Here is a 25,699-nt window from a genome sequence, read left to right on the forward strand (position 1 = left end):
CAGTTTATCCAGATGCCCTCAATGCAGAATTTTCCACTGAGAGGAAGCTACCTGGATGGGCACAGAGGCACACTCAGAGAGTTTTCCTAGTGCTGTGGGAAAACAGTAGTGTTAGTGTTAGCAAGGATGGAGACTGTAAGGGCACTCTCAGTCTGAGAGGTAACCAGAGAGTGAAAACGGCTTTCAGAGTCTGGCTGAAAGAGATTTTGGCAATAGCCCAGCCCTTAGTGCTGATATTGAGCTGTGCAGACAGCTGCCATAGACTTTTTCCTGACATGGCGTTAATTCAATTACTCACAGTCTGTTTCTTTCCTTGTCAGAGTTTGCCTATGGAGGGCATCCCTACCCTTTCAGTGGGATTTTCGAGATCACACCTGGCAGTGCGGTAGAACTTGGCGAGACCTTTAAATTCAAGTAAGGGCCCTTTTCTGCATCTTCTCCCCAGCCCCTGGTAGCCATCAGTGTTGGAGGAGCAGGGAAGTCCTGTCCTCTGGGTCCCCCTTTCACTCTCCTCATAATTGCCCTCACTGCATCCTTTCCATGATCCTAATTCAAAGGCAGCCCTGCAGGGATTTTGGAGATAGATAAAAGAGCATGCACACCAAACAGGGAACAGTGCTGAACTGTGTCAGGGATTAAAAGAATGCTTATAAATGAGTGCAGTTCTCTTTTCCTGTATTTTTGTTTTCTGTTCTCCCCGTTTCACCTGTTACACAGAGCCAATGCACAGGGGGAAAAAATAAAACTTCTCTTTTTTATTACTAACTTCTATTTGTGGATACTGCAAAGAGTACCTGAAGTCACCTCCTGTGTTTATTGTTGCTCTGTCACAAGGGACTGACTGGCTGCTAGAGGAGTCTGGGAGGATGCTGCATCCATGTGATTTTCAGGGTACTCAAACTGTGGGACTGTGGGTCAAGGAAATGCCCATGGCAGGTGGGACTTGACCTACCCAGACTACCTGTTCATGTTGAAGGTTTTTGGAGACTTTTTAGAACAAGTGCTATGGAGTGAATATTGGGAGAAGCAATAAGGTTTTGCATGTTTTCAGTCTGCTTCTTCCTGACCCACCCCATGGGAACCCTCTCAATTGGGAAAAAAAGGCATCTCCTCTGTCACAATGGAAATTTCTGCTGTGGGATGATGGGCAGAGTGGGAGAAGACCCCCAGAGCTGAGACTGCCCTGGTGGTGAGCAGGAAGTTCTCGGGGCTGTTGCCTGTGCGGTAACCTGCTTTGTGGAAAAGCTGGGGATATTATTGTGCCATTCTGTTAGTGAGAGTCTCTGATAGCCTCAAATATGATGTCCATAATGTTTAAGCCCGTCCTTCTTGCCAATGTCTGATCATTTTCTTCTCCCTTCGTATATATCATGCTTTTCACTGTACCTTTCCATTTTTCCTGTTGTGCATTTTGCTTTTAACTAGAGAATCCATTGCCTTGGGCACCACAGACTTCACAGAAGAGGATGTGGATAAGATTATGGAAGAGCTGGGCAAGGAGTACAAAGGAAACGCGTACCACTTGATGCACAAGAACTGTAATCACTTTTCTGCTGCTTTGGCTGAGGTGGGAACAGATTTTTTATTTTTTACTTCTTCAGATACGTAGTAGTGCTCACAGAAAGGGAACTGGGGTCAGCACAGCCTGCCAGGTTGGACCCCATAGCCAAATCTGTCTCCGCCCTTAATATTTTTGGAAGCCTTTTGCTGTTGAAAGGGATGGGATCACAAGGTGGAGATGTGGTAGGTTTATCACATGTTTGGTCTAAACTTTGTGGGAAATTAGGATTGCCTGTAATTTGTTTCACTGCACTGAGCAGGAATTGGAAGGACAGACCTGGTTAGCATACAAATATGCATTTTAATAACAAACATAAATAACCCTACATGATCTCCAAGGCATAAAAATGGTTTATCAGTTTTCTGAAAACAAAAATTTGCAGTATTCAGGAAATGGGTATTCTTTTTCCTCATTTAATGTGTACCATCCAAAACACATTAAAAAAAATTATTTTCTCATAGACATAATTTCTGTGTTCTCAAAATCACTGTTAATTATAACAAAGCTGTTATTTTTCTTCAGAGACAATTGAAGCACACAAATTGAAATTTATCCCAGCTATCTGCTGATTTGGGATATCTGACTTTTTTTATTCCCAAAGTTCTGATTATTTTGGGGGGAAGCTGCCTTCCTCCTCAACCCCCAGACGGGATGTTTAAAGTGTGTTTCAATTAATGTGCGAGTATTCAGCATTTGTGTAAATCTGAATTCTGGATCTTGACCCAGTGCCAGAAAAAGATGGGAAAACCGTAAGATGGAAGTGACCTTCCATAAAAACTGTTTCTGTGCTTTGCATAGTTGTTTTATGGCAAACGCAAGGAGAGAATATAATTCATCACAATAGAGTATGACTGCTGTAACAGCGAAATTTTCATATCTCCTTCTGGAGTCCCCATTCTCATTCATTACACACCTCTTGCCTTTCTTCATCATATGGGGCAAGAGTCCTATGCCAATAACTTCTTTTGCCACAAGTGTCCTTTTGGCTCCAAACAAGCCCATCATGGATCCCACCTGAGATGTGTAGAAAAAATACTACATGATTTCATAAGAAATTCCCAGGTGAATCTGAGAATCAGCAATTCATTTATAAGTGACCTCCTTAGGCTCTTAGGGACACCAATTCTCTACTGGTTTCATCCTTACTAATTATATATAGAGAAAATGATTTAGTCCTTTCTGTAAGTGTTAGTGAATTAAAACAAACAGGAGGGAATTGAATTGGTACAAACAGAGAATGAAGTTTCAAGCAGTACAGAGCAAATCAGTGTTAGCCACACTACTAATCTGGAGTCAAGTAATCAAATTGCTACAACAGAAAATGGAAACTTTAAAAATTATGAAGGAAAGCTATGTGATTATTAGGAAAAAGTAAAGAAAATGCTTTACCTGCAGCAGTGAAATAAAGTCATTGCTTGTTATGTACTTTGATAGGTAAAACTTCCTCATGAGGGGAAGAGGGGTGAACAGTAGTGAACAGTGACAGGATCCAAGGGAATGGCCTGAAGTTGTGTCAGGGGAAGTTTAGGTTGGATATTAAAAAAAGGTTCTTCACCCAGAGGGTGAAGTTGGGCACTGGAACAGGCTCCCTAGGGAAGTGTTCACAGCACCAAGCCTGGCAGAGTTAAGAAGCATTTGGACAACACTCTCAGGCTCATGGTGTGACTCTTGGGGATGGTCCTGTGCAGGGCTAAGAGTTGGACTCAATGATCCTTGTGGGTCCCTTCCAACTCAGCATATTCTGGGTGCCAACCATAAGCTCATAGCCACTTTTCCTTGATTCTACTGCTACATATCAGCGAGTCCCTCACTGCCTCCTCCTTGTCCAGCCTTCCAAACACAGGTCAAGTAAGAGATCTTATAAAAAAAACTAGTAGGGTATTTTAAATTTTGCTTTCAACATGCTTTCAACGAGCGTCTTTATAGGAGTGGAATTTAGGGTTAAGTTTTCCTGCAAGAGCTTTCTTGGTGGATTTTGAGTGCTCATTCATTGCTCTGTAACCTGTCTAGATAATAAGGCAACAGCCTGAATAGCTAGTTCTGACACTTCTGCTCCCAGGAGCAGAATTTGCTCAGGATTTACATCACTTTAAATAAACCCTTCATAGGCAAGCAGGATTTTTTTGTTGCTGTTGCTCTTCACATATGCCCATGTTTATCAACCCTCTCTAAAACATTACAAATGCAAACCCAGAGGAGCTGAACAGCAGGCCCAGGAGCAGAATGTCCTAGATAGTCTCTAGCATGGGGATATAGAAAATTAAATTACTATAAAAATTGCTGGTAGTAAGACACTAAGCAAAAGTCCTAGCCATCCAATGTGCCTCAGACAGCATGAGGAATATGTGTGGCTGCCTTACAATGGATATCTTAATCTGTTTTGGTAAACATAGTAATTTGGCAATCACTGTGTTTCAGAGCTGGGTGAGAAGTAGCAGAGCTTATCTTGGGATGCTTCTGACTTCTTGAAGGAAGGACTGCTTGAAATCTTTTGAGACAGTACCTGCTTAAACTGAAAGCAGTGAAAGTTTCTATTCTCATTTCTCAACATCTGATTGCTTGCTCAACTTTACAACTTAAGTGATTTTCTTTTCTTCTTCTTGCGGTAGTTTCCATTAAAACTAAACAAACCAAAAATCACCCCAGTGGGAAGCTCCAGTCCATTCCACATAGAGCTATAAGATGCCTCACTGTGCACAGAACATGTTGTCCTGATGATGTTTGGCTCACAAACCTGTGTAGATATGTGTCACCATAGAGGGCAGAAAACAAGAAATTATACTTATGTCCTAAAATCAATTCCAAGATGAATCTCTTTAGTGTTTGTTTTGCTCTTCAGGCCCTTCACCTGTGAAGGAGCAATAATAATAATTAGCATCTATTTATGCATAGTCATGTTATGTGGCAGTTCAAGACAGTAAACTTGAAAAAGTATCCAAAGAATTAAAAGAGAAGATGTAGAAATTTTACTCAACAGAATAAAATTGTGCGTTAGAACTGGGATTCAATTCCAGCCACAAGTAAAAGCAGCCAAGGATTTTAAGTAAGTGTAAATCCTTGGTGTCTCTGTTGCTGTAGCCCCAGTGAAAGGTGATGCTATCTGTCCTGCAATGCCCTTTCATGCCAGAGAGGGGTCAGGGTAGAGAATACTTTTTAGTTTGAAAGAGAGAATAATAACCAGCTGTGCTTCCAAACAGCCTTTTAGGCTTTTCTGCTCTTGAGCATAAGCAGTTATGGACAGTCAAGGAGATGGTTGTTTTGAGCCTTGTGGCTGATGCCAGGCAGGTCACTTCCCTGCTCTGTGCCTAAGTATCCTCCCCTTGTATACGGGGTTATTTCCTTCCTTCGAGAAGGGCCCTGAAATATTTTGATGACAGCTCTCTCATCTGCCAATGTTAATTATCTGGCTTATGGCTTTAATTGCTCTGTTTCAGCATGGAAGAAAACCAGAGATAGAGCTTTATAGCCAAGTGGTGATGTATGAGTTAACGCATGTTTACACAAATGCATCTGGCAGGCCTTGAGATTTGGTTGTAGGCCTGTGATAGGTAGCTGTGCTCAGTAACCTTAATTTCCTCATCTCCCTTTGGGCTTGCTTAGTAGTGTCCATACAGATGTTGCCCTGGTGGAAGGGCCATGGGCTGGGAGGATAATAGCATCTGGTCATACAGACTGAGGACAAATGTAGCCATGTGTGCTGCTGGCTGAGGTCACAGTTCTGCAGGGGGAAGGGAAAGGAAGTGTAAGATTTGCTCTACTTCCCATATTGGCTTCCTCAGGATCATACTGTAAGACAACAGTCACATGTCCAATTGCCACGACCTGTAGGACAGGTTCCTCGTTCTTGGAAGGAGTGCTAAACCACAGGAGTCAGGCTTTATTTTCAGATTTTTTGTTTTCTTTTCCTTTACCACTGTTCTCTCAGCAAATAAAACATCCATTCAGAAATCTTCTGTCTACATTTGTTAAAGAAAGATTTTTCTGTTGAATTCCCATTTAATACGATGATGCCTTGGGCTCCACCATAATAACTGGTATATGTAGTCTTCAACAGTTACATGCAGGCTGACTGCCAATGGTTAGGGACACGTCTGGACCTATGATCATGACTGCCATTTGGCCATGCATCTTGAAAAATCCCTGGACTATAGGAAGTTCAGCACAGACAAATAAGCTCTGCTTAACCACTGGACATGCCTTTGACCTACTATCTCCCTCTGGAAAAACTTACTTTGCAGTGCAGCCTCACTGTGTGCTGCTGTGGCATTTAGCCTCCCTGCAATGCCGTGCATCAGCTGAGTCTTCTGATCTTCCTGACCACATTCACTTGTAAGCTGCAAAGGGCTTTGTTACTCTCTAATTGCCACTTAGCTCTGAATTTTCCCTACTCCTCCCTACTGCAGACTGCCAAGCATATTCACCTTGCTTAAGACTTAGTTCTCTCCCTCCTTTGCCAGTTCCCGATGGACTTTTAATGAGCAGTGACTGGATCAAAGAAGCATGGCTGGGTCTCCCCTCAAAGCAGCTCCTCTGGAAAGAAAACATAGAATGCCCCAGTTTCAGCTGTAGCAGTTCAGACTTCCATCTTCTCCAATGCCATTTCAAGGCAGTCTTATCAGTAAGTGGCTCAGTGAACATGTTGCATGATCAAGAGTCTCTTCCTGTGGATTCTTCTTCATCAGGGACTTTGGGGTTTTTAAGAAGTGAAGAACTACCAGAAAGCATAAGTGTATGCCTAATAAGCACTGTACACCATCTTAATTAGTTTTGAAGGATGTTCTGATGTAAAGCAGGACAGAATTTCCTAGTAGATAATCGTGAGAAAATGAGAAAGAAATCAGATGCACTCCCTGTGCATTTGCCCAGCTTTAACTTAAGGTCATTGGTACACACACCACTTAATACCCCTTTGCAGTTTCCCTTTACCCTCATCATTTACGTCAGTGTAGGAAGGTGAGAGGAGCTTGATTTAAGTCAGCACTCTGACTCCTGCAACATGGTGTCATGATAACTGTATTTATAAATCACTTAAGCACATTGTTTGTGGGTTAAAATGAAGAGGTTCATCAAACTGCAGTTAGCAATTTGCCTACAAGAAACTTACTCCTTTCAAGTTGCTTATGCTGACAGTCCTGACAATCAAGTAGTATCCATACCATACTCTCTAAAGAAACTTCCAAGAGTATGGACAATTCTTATGGAGGACTTACACTTGTTATTTCTGCAAAGAAATATCAGTCAAGCCATCGGCAGCAGATCCCTAACTTCCCATCCTCTTCTGAGCTTATGTACCTTTCTGTGTTTCAGTATTCCAGTGGGGTTTCATTCTGATGAAGTTATGCATGTATGGGGAAGTCAGTTAGGACTACATCAATATTGGATAAAGCCCTTCTGTTTGATCATCTGTTTTTAAGTCACTTCGTTCCAAACAATCCCTCACATATACTTACAGCAATATGTTCAAAAGGCCTTCAAGGAATTGCAAAATATTTATGTTCTTTTTGAGTTGTCCTGGCTGATGAAAAAGGCTATTTAAGCTCTGCCAGGTGGAAAGAAACATTGGCTTTTGAACATTAAAAAGGCATTTTAAAACAAAAAGAAAGGCTAAAACTATTAGTTCTTTCCATAATGTGAATTGTTGAGTTTCCTGATTCTTTCAGAACATGGAGATGTGAGATAGCAAAAGGACAGAAGTTACAAATCGCTGTAAAGCAGACATAAAGGAAAAGAATACATCTGTGGTTCCAGGAAAAAGCTGGAAGAAATTACTGGACTGTAAATTCCCCTGCAAGGACCTGCAGGTCTGAGGTCTCAGTCTTGCCACTGCTTTGCAGAAGCACTTGTCACTGCAGCAGTGGCCACAAGGAAGTATGATGTGAGGTGCCAAGAAAGATTTGCAGATATATACTTTGTCACGAAAACTGTCCTTTGGGTATAGATAAGGGTAGGAGCATGCAGACAGAGGGAATTGGAAAATTGCTGTCAGAGGGCTTTTTCAGTGCCAGATTTCCCTGCAAGTCTTCTTGGACTTGTGGAAGGCAGATACTAGGTGAGGCAAAAGCATACTTGGCACAGCTTGTGCTCCCAAACACACATAAAGGTGAAAAGTTGATTGATAGGGTTCAAATATGGGCATATGATATCAAGATCCAAGCCCTGCTGATGTGTGGGCATATGGTGAGTGTACAATGCCTGAGGACAGGTTCTTTAGAGAAGACAGCAGTAACTAGAGGATCAGAGGGAGGATGAAGGTTTTCTGCTGTGAAGTTCTTCTCCTGCCTGGCAATTTTCCTCAGCTGAGTGTAAGGATCACATCATGTCACTGAATCTCAGATTTTAAAAAATGTTTTGCTGCTTAGCCCATTCACAAACAGAAGACAACTCATTTGACTTCCCACCAGCAATTTTCTATGCTTCTGAAGTTTCCTGAGTAAGCCACAGAACTGTGTTCTTACCGGAGTGATGACAGTTGCTACGGCACATCTCAGAAAAGGACATACTACCATGGGAAAGGAGAAAAACACATTTGAATCAGCACCATAACTGGAAGATAAGTGGAATGACTCAAGGAAACAACTCCTTCTCCTTTCATTAATGTGATTACTGCCAAGAAACTGGAATGATCCCTATTTAAGGAAACTCTTCAGCACCTTGCTATAGCACATATGGCACATAATTTTCAAAGAATTGTGGCTTCTGAGCACCAGGGAAGGGAGCCCTTTTTAGTCCCCAACAACCTTACTAGTAGTGGAATAGCAATAAAGTCAGTGGGTCTTATGGGCTCTTTTGCTAAGATACGAAGTTGATGCTTATTATAATTAGGAAATTAATTGTGAGGCAGTGGTTTCATTCACCTAAGAAACTGCTGATGTTGGAACTTTACCTGAGAACATCAGTGGCAGAAGGTTTGATTCTTATATCACGTCTTTCCTCCATCTTCTTGAAAGAGGAATGATATGCTTTTGATTTTTATCAGTAATTTATCTTAAGTACTGGAAAAGATCAAACTCCTCTGTATACCCTGAGAAAACCCCTGAGTGATCTGGTGTAAATCCCCTCAGAGTCAATGACAGCAGAATCTTGCCACATCACTGAGGGGTGATGAAGCACAGTTAAAAATCCCTATTTGCTTCCAAAATTATCTTATCTTTCTCTTATACACAGAGAAATCTCTTAAAAAAAATAGATCAGTCCTAACTGTAAAGTTAGTGTCCACATTTCATCCTTTTTCATAAAACTCTTTAAGGTCATTTGGATTTGAGGAATTAAAAACTCTTCAGGAAAACAGATTGGTATCTCATTATCCAGCTTCCTTTTGTACCCACTGATCCTTTTCACCCCTTTATTCCTTTGAATATTAAAGGATCTGTTTCCTTATTGCTCATAATTTCTTGATCCAAATGACTGGATCCAGGGGACAGGGGATCAGAGACACTATCTGAGTAAATGCCTAAAGTCTGAACTAATTATTTAAGTCGAACTGGGATTTTTGGAGCAAACCAAGTTATCAAAAGAGGAGCCTTTTAGAAGGATCTGATAGTTTTAATAAAACTTTTGCTGGGATGCTTGTGGTTTCAAACAGGACTTTTAGCTGATGAGACATACTCATTCACAAGTGACTGAGAGAGAGAAGCTTGCTGAGGTGCATGAGAGCAAACTGGATTAAAGATTTATTTACCTTTCTCTTATATTTCTGCAAAAGTTCTGAATATCAGCCACAAGATGTTCTGAAGCAGAGAGTCCCTCAGCCTCTCTTGTGGGAACTGTCCCACTTTAATTATTTACATAATCAGGGAGATAACACATTTCAGCAGGAAAAGAGAAAGGCCTGAATCAGAATTTTTGTGCTTATTTGTGCTTGTCTTAGACCTACAGCACTTCAATACTCAACCTGGGAGGTAAATAGCTTCCAGTCTCCTGAAGTCAGTAACCTCAAATCAGCCTAAAAGGATGGTCTCCAATAGGAAATACCCTGAAGATTCACAAATGGAGTCTGCACAGTGGACCCTGCAACCTGATGGTTACAGAGGACTGCAGCAGGCATGTAGCATACCCACTGTTGAAGACAACACAGTGATGTTATTATATCACTGCGTGCCAGATGGGATGGAAATGCTTGGTGAAGCTACACATCTGAATCTCCTTGGGAGGGAGGGGATGATCTTGGTGCAATCAAGCTTGCTCACTGGCTCTAGGACGGATGCTAGGGCTTCTTTACCCCTTCCTTTGTATTATTGGTAAATATCTGCCCTATTGATAGTAGCAGAGAGAGGCACTGTCATTGCATATCAGTCTGATAGCAGGAAATACACATCTCTTGTGACTGCAGTGCAGCGGGAGCCATCTTTGTGATTGGCTTTACAGCTGTCTGGTGTACACTTACTTCCCTGATGGTGTGGCTGTCTCAGCAGTGCTTTGTCAATGTGGTTGGAGCTTTGGTAGAACAGAGGGACTGTATTTTACTGGTAGAGGGTGTGGAGCTGTGCTGAAATGACAGGAGATGGTGGTCACTACGTATTATTTTCTTTCTGGATATTCACCTGTCTTTTTTCAGCCACAGCAAAACTGACAGCATATAACAAACCTACATCAGAACTCTGCTTTCCTCAGAGAAGCTTAATTTTCAGCAAATTCTCTGAAAGGAGATAGATTTGCTGAATCAAGGACCAAATGAGGACAGTTTTTAATCATCAGTTAATAATTCAAGACTAAAGCTTTTCAGGTCCATCCCCAGGCACTTGTGAGTTTTCATCATAAAGTTATTAAAAACTAGGAAGCTCTCCTTACCCTGAAAGCTATGAGAGAGAAAGGATTAAACATGAAAGAAGGGGGCTTCAGGTGGCATTTGAGTCACAGTCAAAAGCAGCAGAAGCTTTTATGAACCAATCTTCAGCAAATCCTAACAGATAAGTAATACTCATGTTTTCTTTAGCCAGCAGTTGCTTTTCAGTTGCCTCTGTTGCAGAGGAGGTTGGTGTTTTGTTAAGTAAAAACCTGTGTGCGATTCTGTTAATGGCAGGGGAGAAAATGCTCCCAACAGACATAAAGGACAGAAGGAAGTGAACGAACAAACAAACAAATAGCCACAGGACAAGAAAGAACATTAGGAAAGCTTTATTTCCTGGTGCTTGAGCCAGTCCTCCCTGAAGCTGATAGAAAGCTTTGCTTCATTGCAGCAGCCTTTGAACGTTGTTAGCTCTCTGGAGAACAGGCTATGTTTGTTTTCTGGTTTTTAGCTGCCATATATGTTTAGAATAAGCTTATTTATAGAGATGCCCTGCAGCCATAAATTTATCCTCATGGTTTCAGATTTTTCCTTTTGTTTCTTTCTGTATGTATGTTCAATCTTGACTGCATGCAGTTAATTAACTGCTGTATTTCATTCCCAATGTGGTGTCTTGGTGGTAAAATGAAATTTCTAGGTGTAGTTTGTCTATCAGATGAGATTTTTGAAGTCTTTTGGAATTTCTTAGAATGAAGGCTGCTATAAAAACACATTTTTCCCCCCCTCATTAACCTTTCTAGCCTTGCTATCAGGAATGAGTCCATAGGCCAACAAAAATTATTATTAGGACAAGTCTTATATGCACCTTTCAGATCTCAGTCAATCTTCTTTCCCCTGTCTCTCTACTTGTGCATGGGAATAATATGAGGAGGCAAGTAATTTGAAACAGAAATCAACACTCCCTAAATGGCAAGTTTTTAGCACATCATTTCAATTTTTGAAAAAAGGGGTGATTTTGCCACATATACTTCTGCAGTCACTTTAATGTCATCTATCTAGCAAAAGAAGCTTAAAACTGAAGATATTTTAAGAAGAAATTTAAAAAACCATAAAATCGTGAGCTCTCTGGGGTTGGTGTAAATGTGGGTGTCTTTATCCATATAATTTATTTTTTCTGCTTTTTGCATCTGCCTTTGCAAACTGAAACCCCTGTTTCCTTATCTGTTATAAGTAAGCACGATTCCTTGGAGCTAAGTTAGTTTACATTATCTGGGGAGTTCATCTCTAGTCACACCATCATGGGACCTTTGAGTCTCTGTGTGCAAATGCCTGAAAAGTGTGCCTCATTTCCACAAATGAAGATGGTAAGAAAAATCCCTGCCCTTTAAACCACTGCCTGTTGATAAATGAAAAGTGTCGGGAGTGTAAATGAACTGACATGTTGATGAACTATGAACTATCTGTGTTGATAGGCTTTTGAGACTGGTACCTTTTGCTTCGGAGTCCTGCCAACGCTGTCAGACAGCAGGTCTTTCCCTGTTCCTATGAGTTCTTGTATTCTCCCTTCTCATTGTATGTCCATCTGCAGAAACCTGCCTCTCCCTAATATTAGGAAACACAGCTTGAGACTGAAACACAGGACTTTTCTGGTTAGCTGTGCAGAAAAAATAGATGTTCTTGATGTTCACCTCTATATGCATATGGATTGGCCTGGTCATGTTCAGCATGTCCATAACACTTGAAAGGATGACCCTGTTAGACAACAGCTGTTCTCAGCCACTGGTCTTGAAACAGCAGCTGCTAGGAGAACACAATTCCTCTTCATGACATCATGATAAGAGGAATGAATTGCAGTTGTTAATTCATTTGGCGGGAGATTCTTTATTTTAAATGCCATTAAAAAGCCCAGACTTAATAATACTCAGCTTTCCCCAAATGGTCATCTGTTATGAGGCCTCTTGCTGCCTGACCTATCACTCTGCAGCTGTTGGCTGTACTTGTAAGTGCTTGTTACAGGGACCTTCATGCTCAAGAGGTTATTGCCATGCCCCAGTGTTGGTACAAGACTAATCAGTGATGCCACTTGGAATTCAACTCTAAATATGGTTCAACAAGATGTCACATTTGCAGCCACTGTGTCTCTCCACTGGTGGCCTGGCCAGTGAAGCTGAAACAGTGTATAAGTCCTGAGGTTCTATAAGCCAGATGTCTCATTTGACCCAGAGCTACTCCATTGTCTCTGCTTGCAGACTCCTGCAAAAAGGCAACTCTATCCTTCTACCACAGGTCCACAGAAATGACTAACATGTTCCAACTAGCATCATAAGGGGAGTAAGACTGTAGATATTAGTCCCTCTTTTCAAGGTGTTCCTTTTTTCTTCACGCCTGGCTAGTCTCAGGTAGACAGTGCAGATGCTACCGCTGCTTTACAATACCCACAGTCCTGGGGAAGACCCACAGGAGTTGCAGTGCCCTGCCTGCTGTGGAACAAAAAAAGATCGCACAGGAGAATGGGAGCATTTCAGGCAGTTGCTTAACATAATTTAAAATTCCTTTGACTTCTACCTTTGGCTTGCATTGCTACCTCCCAGAACACATTACTGAGCTCATTTATCCTCATCTACAGTTTCTCAGTTATACCCCTTCCTGTCTAAGTCAGAGGCCATTCCTGGCTCTGCTGAATATGTGCTGCATGCAGCCTCATGGCCCAGTGCCACCTCATCTATTCTGTTGATCCCCACAGGCTAGTTATATTCCCTAGAGTAGAAATTGTCATTTTAAAACATTAACTATACAATAAATCTGTTTCAAGCAACTGAACTTAGCATGCCAACTCCACCAAGATGAGACTGTGCTTTCAGGTGTTTTGTGAAGGCTGTATGTCCCTTCTCCTTCGGAAATCTTATTTTCAGCACACGCACTATGTATAGCAGCCGATCAGGAGTGCAGAGCTAGAGGTATGTTCTCTGTTGATGCACCCAAATTCCCTTAGCCTTTCTAGCACTGAGCAGTTATGCTACCAGGTAGCAAGATGGCAAAAAAGATGTCTCTCTTCATTGGATTAGTGGTTTATTCTGGATGTGTCCAAAAACTAGTTTAATCAAATGGCCACACTTCTCTTTCCACATAGGGGTTTTGGCTGCCCTAGCATAGCCTGCAGGCTTTGCCTGGGCAGATGTGCTCATTTGTATTAATGGCCTTATTCTGAAATTCTGATAGGCAACATCTATGCTATACTGTGTAGGTCTTGTAGGAGCCAGCTCATGCAAACGCTGTAATGAATCCCCTTGGGCTCTAAAGTAATTTCTCTCAGAGTGCTCTGGGGTATGTGTTAGACTTCTCAGATGCCAATAAAAGCCCTTTGCATTCTCTAAGACATACCGAGGGGAATACTGTACAGTAACTCAAATGGATACATGTCCCATGTGGACACCACCCCATTTTTAGCAATGCTGCTAAGTCGAAAAGGCAGTGGGTGGTTCAGCAGGTGTTCAGTGCTGAACTCTCCAAGCCTCAATCTGACGACAAGAATTGAAATAATTAGCTTGTATTGTTTGAGGAATGCTATGTTGCCTCTGTTCACATTGATTTTCATGGACTCGAGCACTACACAGTGCCTTTGGGAGGGCTCGCTTAAAAAAAAATCCTCAGTGCCTTCTATACATGGCCTGAATCACCCCAATTGCATCATTCAGCACAGCACATAACCTACCACGTTTGAGAAATCGCTCTTAGGATCTACACCTGATCAGCCCTTCTCTTTGTTTTGAACAGGGCTCAGCCTGTTACACTTAGATAATATATAGAATATGCCCATAGACTCAAAGCCCTCTCAAAATGCAGCACATTGGTAACATTATCTTCTAGAAGGCAATCTAGAAATCCATTGCTGGATGGCATTTCAACCCATGTTTCCCAGCTGTGAGGCCGTTTGCCTGCCCACTGCAAAGCTTTTCAGGGAGATGTTTAGGCTTGCCAAGCAGGGACCTAGCTCTTATGACACTTAGGAGAGGGAAGGGGGTGCAGGGCAATTTGTACATTTTAGGCAGTGACTGTTTAGTGCAAAATGATACAGCTTAAGATGCTTAGGGAATATTTTTTGTATCCCAAATTAGTTGTTTCTTGATGAGTTGAAATCCTGGTGTGGATTTGACAGCTGCCTAGAAATAGCACCAAAACTGTCAGGTCCCATTTCTCCCGCCCATTTGGCTTCAGCCACGCATGTCTGAATGGCTGTTCCCGCAGCTGCCAGCCGGGTCATTCCCAGTTCTTACAGAGTCCCCAGAAGAAGCTGCAGCGATGGGGACTTATTTGGCTTTCTGTCACCAGGTGCCGCTCAGTGGAAGCTGCAAGTACGTGCAGCCTTCTCCCAGCTTTCTGCCTGAAGTCAGGACTGGTGTCGGTGGGCAATCAGAAGTTGGGCTCGCTGTCCCACATGGTGGAATTCAGACTGTGATAGGGACTGGGTGCCTCTGAGGGTTGAGAATAACTCACACCTTTATGACCTGAGAGTGAGAAAAGGATGAGAAAGAGCTTTGATTGGCAATGAGAGCTGCACGCTGTTCACAGGAGGTTTGCAAAGCTTAGGGAAGCCCTACATGAGCTGAGGTGTTCCAGGCATTGCTGCCAGTTGTCCAGCCTCTCATGTACTCCACAAGGTTTCCCATCCCTAACACTTTTATGCCTCAGACAAGTGAGCTTATATGTCACGTACCTTTAGCCCTTCTGGAACTGTATGTTTCTTAGCCCCTTCTCTAGTGACCTACATATCAAAAGGCTCAGCTACTTTCTTGTCCAATGTCAAGCTTAGGGTCCACTACAGGTATGTTAAGTTTCCTAAATGAAAGGTAGCAGAACAATTTGTATAATGGTCAGGACCAGCAATTTCTGACCTGCAACAGTTTATTATTTATTTACAATTCCTCTCAGAGCTAGCACGTGATCTATCACAGAGAAGTTTACCCCCTTCAAAAAAGAAAACCTCACTTGTTTGGCAAGGAAGAAAAAACACCATATGAAATCTTAAACACTAAAAACATCTGAAAAAGGGTTCTGTTGATGGTAATAATGGAAGGTAACAGGGTTTCGTGAGTTTATCATTGCAGCGTGTGTTTTCAGTGGAGAACTGATCTGCAGTAGGTAGATTTTTCTGTAACTTTATATGCAATTGGAAAACATCCACTTCATCTTGCTTGTGCTGGGTTTTTTTAAAACTCAATTGGCTTAATCCCATGGCAGCCAGGTTTATTTGATGTTTCTCCATTAGCTAAGCACTGCTAGATGCTCCAGCACAATATGCTTTATGGCAAGGAGTGAGAAACACAGAAGCAGACTGTAGTGTTGGTGGCATTCCCTGCCATTGCCCTTTTGCTCCTATTGAACATTGTGTTCTACTGTGGATGATAATGAGGCTACACTGACAAGAGGTGACTTGACAAGCATGACTGAGGAAAGGGAAACCACTTTGACTTCATCATTATCCTTAAGCTCCATAAACTGCCCTTTGTTGCTTGATGGCCTGATGCCCACACATCTCTATTCTTTTTCTGGCTCTTCCTTGCCTCACTGATTCATTCTGGGTGAAGAAGCTCCCATAAACAAAAGGGGAACATCTCAGCTTTGCTTCCACATTGGGAAGTGCTATTTCAGTTGCTAGGGAATCTGCTTAGAAAATAGAGCCAACTCTTAAAAACAGTATTTCTATTTCCAGGCATCTTACCTTATGCTGCTCTGTTGTTTCAGCTAATTTTCTGAAGAATCATACCCTTGTTTATTTCTTCTGTTAATATCTGTGAGAAAGTCTTTATTAGAACTTAAAACTGCTTCAGAACTAAACTCACATGCATGCATACATCACAAGAAGCCTAAACTGAGTCGCTTTCTACACTGGCAATATGTTGCCTAAGTTCCTGGAGAGGAAGAAAGAGAAATGCTACAAAATCTAGAGGCAGCTGTACTCCAATTTGTGACTGTGGCTGAGGGTCAAAGTAGTGTAGGGTAGGTCAAAGTGTTCAAGTAGAACACATTGAATACAGTTTAAAAAATTCAACAGTATTCTTGTGAAAATTGTCAGATATGTCTGGTGAGACAATGAAATGGATCAGCAAATTTTCTATGAATGAGTCTTAAGCACATATGGAGAGGTCATCCACTTACAAGCTCATGCAATAGCTCTAGTAATGGAAACCAGGGAATCTAGATGGAGATAAAAAATGTTAATAAAGTAATTGTCCCGAGATTAAAAAATTAAAAAATACAGATTCATATAACTGTATCTGAGGTTAAGTAGAATGCATCATTGGTAAGAACTGAAGTAAAAGTCCTTGGAGTGTATTAGGTAAAGAACAATCTATGCTTGCAAGTAATTTTAGCAACTAAATGGCTCTGTCCATTCTCTGATTCCTAATGATAATGTCTCCAATTTCACACATTGATTTTTAAACAATGCATTTCAAAATAAAGTGAGTTCTGTAGTCCAATTAGTGAAGTCACAGGTTTGCTGCCTTCTTCACACCTCATTGGAAACTCTATGCTGTTGGAGCAAGCAATTCCCTTATGCTCAAGGGAACTATTGGAGTGGGGCTTAGATCGTTCTGCCCAGGCCTTACACATAAAGAACTAGCTGCTCATCAGCCATAACAACTGTAGTTGGCACAGCCCATCCCTAGAAAATGTTTCAGTTGTTCTCCCTGAAAATTTCTTGGAAACCCTAAGCACTACATTTCCCTTGTCAATAGAATCACAGAATATGCAGAGTTGGAAGGGACCCATCAGGATCCTTGAGTCCAACTCCTGGCCCTGCACAGGACATCCCAAGAGTCACACCGTGTGCCTGAGAGCATTGTCCAAATGCTCCTTCAACTCAGACAGACTTGGTGCTGTGACCATGTCCCTGAGGAGCCTGTTCCAGTGCCCAACCACCCTCTGGGTGAAAAACCTTTTCCTGATATCCAAACTAAACCTTTCCTGACCCATCTTCATGCTGTTTCCTCAAGTCCTGTCACTGGTAAAGAAATGGTAAAGTCCTGTCACGAGTAAAGAAAGTTTTGTAGACATTTGCAGTTACAGCTTCTTCTGACTGCACAAGGTGCTTCTTTCTCTTCTGAGCAACAAGGAACTCACTGTGCTATGGTGGTGGTGAGGATGGGGATGACATAGCCTCTATGCATGTGTTTTAGTACTATTAACCATGTTCCTTTTTGGTTTGCTCCACAGATATTATGTGGGAGAGAGATACCCCGCTGGGTGAACCGCCTGGCCTACTTCAGTTCATGCATCCCCTTCCTCCAGAGCTGCCTCCCCAAGGAATGGCTGACCCCAGCAGCCCTGCAGAGCCACATCAGCCTCGGCCTCCACAAGGAGGAGCAAGGGAACACAACAGATGAGGAGTCACCCTCCACCTCCGCAGCCCCCTCAGCCTCAGGCACATCGCGAACCTGTAGACATACTCGGGTCTAAACTGTGCCAAGCTTGCCCCCAAAATAACATCCACGCTCTCTTGTTCTATTTATTTCTCACACCCTTTCGCACACATTGGTTTCTTTCTTCTTCAGTGGACAACACAGGGGAGGAAAGACTTTCTACTTCCGTCCCTTTTCCAAGAGCTGCCCCTACAGTTGCTTGGCAAAATGACTGTGAACCCCAACATAGAACTAAGGAGTGTGGTGACTAAACTAGATGTTCCTCACAGGGCCTTCATGACCCTCAATCCACAGAGAACTGCTAACTCTCTCAGGCATGACAGCATGCATATGGGCAGAGTGCAAATACTGTAATGTTCCTTCTCTGGAACTGTTTTATCTTTTTATCTCTTCTACTCACCTAAGTAAGCCCAGCAGTCTCTTCTCCATTTTGGCTGGGTTTCCCCTTCCCCTATGACAAATCTTCTGCTCACACCCAGTGAAGGAACCAGAGCCAGAACTCAACCTTCTCATCTCTTAGACCAGCAACAAACTCCAGTTAGGCCCACCCCTTTTCTAATTATCAGGTTTCTAACTCATGTGAAGGACAAATGAAAGGTGCTCCTATTCTACAACCACTGATTTTCAGTACTCAAATTCAAGAGCTCAAATGACTGTCCTGCTCTTGAAAATAATAACAAAGAACCTAGAAAATGAATGTGTTACTGTGGCTTTTCTTTGGGGTCAAAAAGAGGATGGGGCTGTGGTGTTTAAAGGCAGCTGCTAAGTAGATGCAGAAATGACTGTTGACCATATTCATGCTTTCGGCTCAGACCCCTCTCAGTTCTCCTAATTCTAGGTAATGTTCCTGGTTTCCTTTTTCCCCCCATATTCTCTGGGGAATCTCTCTCCTAGCTGACATTTGCTGGCTATATTTTGGGGAATGGCCCTTCTGAGCCCAATGAAAAGGAGAGTAAATCTGTTGGGAGGGTCAGTATTTCCTTCAGATTTTCCTCCTGCACCTCTCCACAGACCTAAAATATGGCCATCCTTCCCTGGCCTACTTTTGGGCCAACCCAAAAGGTAAAAAATAAGTGGTGAACCCAAAGAAAGTCAACCTGTTCCTTTCTCCTCCCTTTTTGGAGGTGGAGGGGAAACTTAGGGCCACATCTGGAAAGCGAAGATAACCCTTCCAATGCATGGGCCACCATGGTGCCTTCCATTGTGTGCCCTATTTCAGTGGCATGAAAAATGGGCACAGCTGGCTCACTGGCCTCTCCAGGCTGGCTCCTGACAAGAACCTTTGGATGTATTTATGGATGTATTTATGCTAATTCTGACAGCTAATAAGAAAGCAATGGAGGAGGAGAGGACAAGTACACTAACTCTTCTACTCAATTACCTCACTAGGAATTCTAGACAGGAGATGCAGGAAAAAATCAAAAGGGAAATCCAGGGCCCCTCTCTCCCTTGCAACTCCTCTTGGCTATACAAAGGAGGACAAAAAATGAACAGGCACCATGTTGAGAGGGGTTTGCTATTTTAGAAATGCTGTTCTCAACAGCTGCTGCCAAGTCAGGACTTCCACTCTTTGCTCTGAAAAAAACTACAAGCCCTTTTTTTGGTCACAACAGCATGTTAAATCCAAGCAGCTGTTTCTTTAGCTCAGGTATATAGAAGCGTGTGCTTTCAGGGCTGAAGGTCTTGGCTATGATGTACATCATGTCTGCACAGACAGTGCTTAATGGTTTGTTACATGTGCATGGCCTTAGTGAATCAGGAGGCTCTGGAGAGATCTGTCGGATGGAAGTGTAGCTCACAGGATGGCCTCACACCACTGCCTCCTGAAGTGATGCATGTTTGGGCAACAAAACCGTTATAACATGCCTCTCTTTTTCATCCTCTGTACAAATTGCTGCAAGTTCTGTACTGAACTAAAGTCATGTTCCTTATTAACCTTGGCTGCTGACAGCTAGTGCTGCATTGTGAACAATTCTGCAGCTCCTAGTAACCACTCCAACACCAGTCTGACTACTGTGGTTTGTCCAGGAATGTTTAATAAGATTTCCATCCTGATCTCCATGCCACTGCCCAGAAACTGTTATGCAATGTACTGTTTCACTCTATTCCCCTGCAGTCGTGGTCATTGCAGCCTAAACCGGCAGTGCAAGCTTCATTTGTCTGAAATTTCCAGGATTTCTGCCAATAGCCAGCAGCACATTATGTGCAGTGAATTTTAAAGGTCCTTCTCTGGGGAAAAGTGAGAAGAGGCTTTCCCAGAGCTTTTGTCTAGGCCAGGGAAACTGCAGTCAGAAACACCTAGTTCCTGTTGTTGTGACAAAAGCCAGCCAGCCAGCCATCACCCTTGTGTTTCTGCTCTGCACCTGAGCCCCAGATAAAGCATCATGTACTAGGAGAGAACTAGGGCTCCAGAGGCACATTTCACACAGAAAACCCTCTTGCAGTATTTCACAAAGGAAAAAATGCTTAACTGGCTGTATGGTAACCTGGAGAAAAAACTGCATTCAGCGTCCTTGGGGACATGGATATGTGCTTGAAGTATTGGCAACAACACTTGAGGAGAGCTGTGATTGTCATAAAAAAAACCCAGATGTTTGTTTACCTACTTTTATGTTTGTCTGTCTGTTTATGACAGTAGGGGTCACATCAAGGAGGTATCAAACCTCTGCTGTAAATCAAAACCAGAATCTATTCCAATCTTCAGAAGTATTTCTCCCCACCCCTCTCTGTTCAAGGTGATCAACCAACCAACAATGACAAGAACAAAGAGACACTGTGGAAATAAAGCATATATTGATGATGATAGTTTTACCTCTGTAATTTAACAGCATTTGAGATTATTAAACATGAAGACATTTTAAAATCCTAATTTACTGTTTCCATTATTACAAAATAATTGTTGTTACTATCTAATTATATCATATTTGTACTTAGTTACACATTTGCTTTCTCTTGCTGCTTTTTCTGCATAACAACATGGGAGAATTTTAGATACCAACAGCTTTCAATGAAAACAAAAAACCAGCTTACAAATCTTAACTGCCAAGACTTTTGGTGCCCTTTTAAAAGTTGGGTTGAGAGGGCACCAATTTTGCACATGGGCACCAGCAGCTGTGGGTTATGTCTCTAACAGTGACCTAATACTATTCAGGTGGAACAGTAATACTGAAGGTGGGTTTACTCTAACACTGGAATATTAGAGGTACAAAACAAACTGTTTCTAGGGAATGTAAGAGAGGAGGAAAGTAAGTAATAACCTCTTTTCTCAGCATGTCTTTTTCTATAGTAGCAACTCAGTTTCAGGACATTATTCTTACTGATTTCTTTTTGGTCAATTGCCTTCCTCTTCCCAAGTCTGTGATTTGAGGCCTATATCTCTCAAACTGTTACAAAGTGTTAGAAGGAACAGTTATGCTTTCAGAGGCCCTGGGTGAGCTGGTTACCCAGCACTGAACTGTGCTCTGTGATAAGTTCATCCCAGGCTCAGCACAACATGAGGATGGACATAAATCTGTTCTCTTGCTCTCATTGCTCCCAGCTGACAGTTTGCATCTCTGGAATTGAGACCCATGTTGCCTTTGTGTTACTGAGGTACTCAGTAGAAGTAGTCATTTCCTGCTATATTATTTTTTTTATTCTTCAGTTCTGTTTATTTGTCTCTAGGCTGGTAAGGCTGTCAGAACAAGTTAGTGGACAACGGGATTGCAATAATATTAGCTCATCTTCTTATTATATGTGTTTGATTTTCTTCTCATTTTAGTTCCTGTATATGTGCTGGCTTATTATCATGTTCAGAAAAGTATCACCACCAGTTCCTTGATGTGATTAATGGACAAGACCAAAGAAAGTGATCATCAGTGTTTAATTTTCAAATGTTTGTAAATTGCTCTTTGAGTTGAGGCAGCAGGTGCCCTGTTCCACTCTGTCCTGGCTCTGCTTGCCATCAAGTAATGACTTGGATTGTGAAAAGCCCATGCAGTGTGACTCAGGAAGTACGCAGAAGAGGAGCTGTCATTCTTCTGTCTCCATTCTGCCATTGCCACAGGCTACCAGGACATGGCAAAACCTCAGGCTATAGTAATACAGGAAAACATTGCAGCCTGTGCCTGGAGAATATTTGCAGAGGTCTTTAACAGGTCAGCACTCTACCATTGTGAATGGGGCTGTAACTGAGAGGTGTTTGAGAGATGCTGTGGCGGATGGCACGGCACATTTAATTCCTATCAGGTATGAATAACTATTGACTCTGAATCTCAGAGTAAGGCTGTCTGTTAATGCCGTTGTAGCCAACTTTACTTTGAAATATAACCCCTATAAAGGTTTTTTTTTTTTGTTCATTTTAACTGGGATAACAACGCAGAAAAACAGACAGTGTGATCACGGCAATCTTCCTTCCTTAGGAAACCAAGCTACAGAGTGAATGATATGGCTAGCGGCTAGGCCTTCAGCACTGCTTTAATCAGAGAGCTTTGATGGCAAGTGTGAGGGGGCGTGCATGCGGCGGGGGTGCGTGGGTGTGAGTGAGGGGAGAGGGGTGAGCCGTGGCCGATGCCCACAGCGCCGTGGCGGCTCTGCCCCCGCAGCTCCCCGCGCTGTGCCCCGCGGGGCGCGGAGCTCCCACGGCTCACGCTGCGCGGCGGAACCAGCGTTGGTGGCCGCGGCGGACCGGCCGCTGTGTCGGCGGATCCGCGCCGGGCCGGAAGCGGCGGGGCCGGGCCGGAGGGAGCGGGGCGGTGCCGGGGCCGCGGGGCGGGAGCGGGGAATGGAGCGGCTGCGGAGGCTGTGGAGGGGCCGCACCATGACCTTCGGCGTGCCCCTGCTGGTGAGCGCCGCGGGGCGGGCAGCGCGGGCCGGCACAGCGCGGGGAGGGCGCTGCTGGTCGCGGTGGGGACTGCGGCAGGTGGAGTTGTGCGGTCAAGGAGGAGGAGGACGCATGTGGCTGGCGGGCACTGCTGCTGTCCCCCACCTTGTGCCCGGAGAGGGGATGAACCGTGTGTCCGCTCTGCCCGGAGGTCTTCGGAGCTCAGGGAACAGGGTTTTAAAATATACCCCTCAAGGTATTCCTAACTGGAAGATGAGGAGAATGCATCTTGGTGTTGGTTTGTTTTTGTTATGGTTTTTGTGTGTGGTTGGTTTTTTGTGTGTGTGTGTGTGTGTGTGGTTTCTTTATTTACAACACTATTTACATTTTTGTTTTCTTACTTGCTTTAGCTTTTCAATGGATTTTGAACTGCAGCGGCACTGTTTGTCTGATAATTTGTACATCTAAATAAATGGAAAGAACTGGAGTGAAATGAGTTGATGGGTTGTAGTTACAGTTGTGCTCGAAGTGGTAAGTGAGGCATAACTTTGCAGAGCAGTCAAAGTTAGAAAAAAATCAATATTGTCAAAGGAATAAAACAAAATTGTAAGACTCTCTTATACACATTACCTCTGTAATTAGTGCACAATAGGTTGCCCTTTCCTGTCCCAAGTACCTGTGTTCGTTAAAGGAAAAATGAAGCCGTTCACATTGCTTATAGATAAAAACTCAAGAAGGAAGACAAAAGCATCACCAAGGCCAGCATGGTTTCTCTTTATGCAAGTCATGTCTCATTTTCCAAATATACAATTGGTGTGTAAAAATTAAAGACATTTTAAGGGGGATAAAGAGTAAGGCAAAGGATAACTCCAAAACTCTTATAATACTGCTAGAGAAATTTATGTTATCTTTCTCAAGTATTCAGCAGCATGCCTTAGAAAAATGGAGTGGTCTAGAGAAGGACAGTAACACTTGTTAGAGTTAAAAAAGTTTAAGGCCGATTATTTTAAAGGGATTTTACAGAGGTTCTAGAGTAAGGATTTTCAGTGGAAATTACTAATGCAGTTGAATACACTAAAGTATCTTTTCTCAAAAAACTGATGAAGGCATTTGTAAGAAATGGAAACAGTTAAACCAAACAGAACAACAAGGTAGTGTGATAATACCACAAATGTGAATCATGGGCATCAGCAATTCTACTCCCTGTTATTGCAGACAACTTCTTCCTATAACACCTATGTTAAAGTGACCAAGCACAGTGTTACAGCTGTTTAGATATCCTGCAGCATTAATGTAAACTTAAAAGGCTGGAGATGTTGAAGATGAACTTTAAAGACTAGAGGAGAGCAAGCTAAAAGGTAAAGCAGACATTCCACCTTTAAGGAATGCTCAAAGGAATTGACTTAATTTATTTTAGAAAAGTTTGAGCAGTTCTTACATATTGGCAGTGGTGATTGGTTTTCACAATTTGGGAAATTATCAGATGTTAGGAAAATTTTACTCTTTGTTAAGAAAGAGCACTCGATATCCATGCATTGGGTTTTTAAGAAGAGGTTGAACAACAATCTGTCTGCAGTTCTGCTTCAGTGCTGGAGCCAGGACTTCAGCTTTCCAGCCCGAGGTAGGCCTGTGTTCGTCCTTTTGGCCATCCTAGTGTTTTTGCATGATTTGCCGTAGGTCATAGCAGAAATTTTTAAGACTTGTTTCTTTGACTTTTACTGCCTAATTTCATTCCATTCCTGTTACCACAGAGCTCCTTCCTCCAGACACAATATTATATAGAAAAATATTCTATTATATTTCTTTCCAGGGTTTCATGTCTCCCTGCCTTAAAATTATTCTCCCTTGTGAATACTTCAGAATGTTTCTATATTGCTGCCCAAAGGCTTCCCAGGGAATAAGAAAAAGGAAAATTCATGCAATTCTTGTCAGTTCCCCAGCTGTCTCCTGAACTCTGAAGGCATTTCTGAAGCTGAGCAGAATTGTGCTAAAAGATCAATTACAGCAAAAAAGACAGTGAATCTAGGCACAGAATCAGAAGGAGCATGCCTTTGCAGCCCTTTAAGTCCTGCTGAATTTGTTAATAATACTGAAACCAAAGGTTTCTGTTTGATTCTTGCATTCTGTACGTAATTTTTTTTTTCACCAGACAGGTACAGTACTACTGCTGGACTTTTCATAAGTAGCATATTTGCTTTTTTGATGGAAAAAAATAATCAAATGGCTGTCATATCTTGCGTTTTTACACTGCATATTTGAATGAAGAATCTCTGTACCAGTTTTTCTAAAGGCTTCAAGGTTAAAGAGATCCTCATTCAATTGTAGATGAGTGTCTCAATATACAACCTCCCAAAATATATGTTTAAAATATTCTTACTTTTTAGTGTAAATTATCTTGATTTTTTTTCTGTATTTTGGGCTCAGGACTGTTACAGTATTTCAGTGGAGAAGGAATTTTCTTGGCTGATCTTTAAACCTCATACTGACAGCAACTTTCAGAGTAAGATGTGTAAAACACAGTTTTCAGTCATGCTTTCTCAGTAGCTGTTTCTTTGTGAGCACCAACAAGACTCTACGAGGTAGGACTTCAGCCTTCGGGAAACCTTGATTTGTGAATTTTCCTTTAAATCTGTGAACTTTGTAGTTAAAATGTCTCTGCGTTGGATAAAACAGTAAACACACAGGAAGGAGTGATGTAACCTGGTATGGAATATCTTTACAGCTTAAATGCTACTGAGTGAGTAGTCCCAAAGCATTTCCAAACGTGGTAACATCTCTGTAGATGCTGGGAGGAACTCCAGTGACCTTACAGGTGTATCTTGTATTTGCTGTTATGATGATGGAGGACTGTTCCACCTCTGTGGTAACTTAAAACTCTTTGACACCTATATTTTCATCTCTGTTTACTATCATGATAATGGGAACTCTTTCCTTGTTGAAGCTTAATTTACAAGTCTTCAGCATGGTTCTATTGTAGAAGAAGAAGATCAATCTCTGCTGCTTTAGATTCCACAACCAGCTCTACCTGACCAAAAAGGATGTGTCTGTCAATGTCATGTTGCTGCAGTGATGCTTCCGTAGGATCCTGGGAGAGCATGGCTCTTTAGTCTTGCAGCTAGTAGATCGAGTGTCAGACCTTTCTCGTGAGACACCAAGCATGTAAGGTTACTTCTCCAGTGCAGTTAGAACAT

At 42.4% G+C, this 25,699-nt stretch overlaps 2 protein-coding genes across 2 annotated transcripts in view; both read left to right on the forward strand.

Moving 5' to 3' along the window:
• The window catches only part of LOC114055489 (deubiquitinase DESI2-like), a 56,377-nt gene extending 35,801 nt beyond the window's left edge, over nt 1-20,576 (forward strand). The window contains exons 3-5 of the mRNA XM_027879683.1: nt 321-414; nt 1,426-1,567; nt 17,502-20,576. Of these exons, the coding sequence (XP_027735484.1) occupies nt 321-414; nt 1,426-1,567; nt 17,502-17,744 (479 nt within the window). The 3' untranslated portion in view covers nt 17,745-20,576. The remainder of the gene's footprint in view (nt 1-320; nt 415-1,425; nt 1,568-17,501) is intronic.
• A 1,865-nt stretch (nt 20,577-22,441) lies between these two features.
• The window catches only part of LOC114055491 (cytochrome c oxidase assembly protein COX16 homolog, mitochondrial), a 49,872-nt gene continuing 46,614 nt past the window's right edge, over nt 22,442-25,699 (forward strand). Inside the window, exon 1 of the mRNA XM_027879685.1 lies at nt 22,442-22,529. Coding sequence (XP_027735486.1) covers nt 22,470-22,529 — 60 coding nt within the window. The 5' untranslated portion in view covers nt 22,442-22,469. The remainder of the gene's footprint in view (nt 22,530-25,699) is intronic.

The sequence above is a fragment of the Empidonax traillii genome, unplaced genomic scaffold (genome assembly GCF_003031625.1).
Source record: "Empidonax traillii isolate 1590-97213 ecotype Southwest subspecies unplaced genomic scaffold, ASM303162v1 scaffold56:size2478089, whole genome shotgun sequence".
In the NCBI taxonomy this organism is placed as follows: domain Eukaryota; kingdom Metazoa; phylum Chordata; class Aves; order Passeriformes; family Tyrannidae; genus Empidonax; species Empidonax traillii.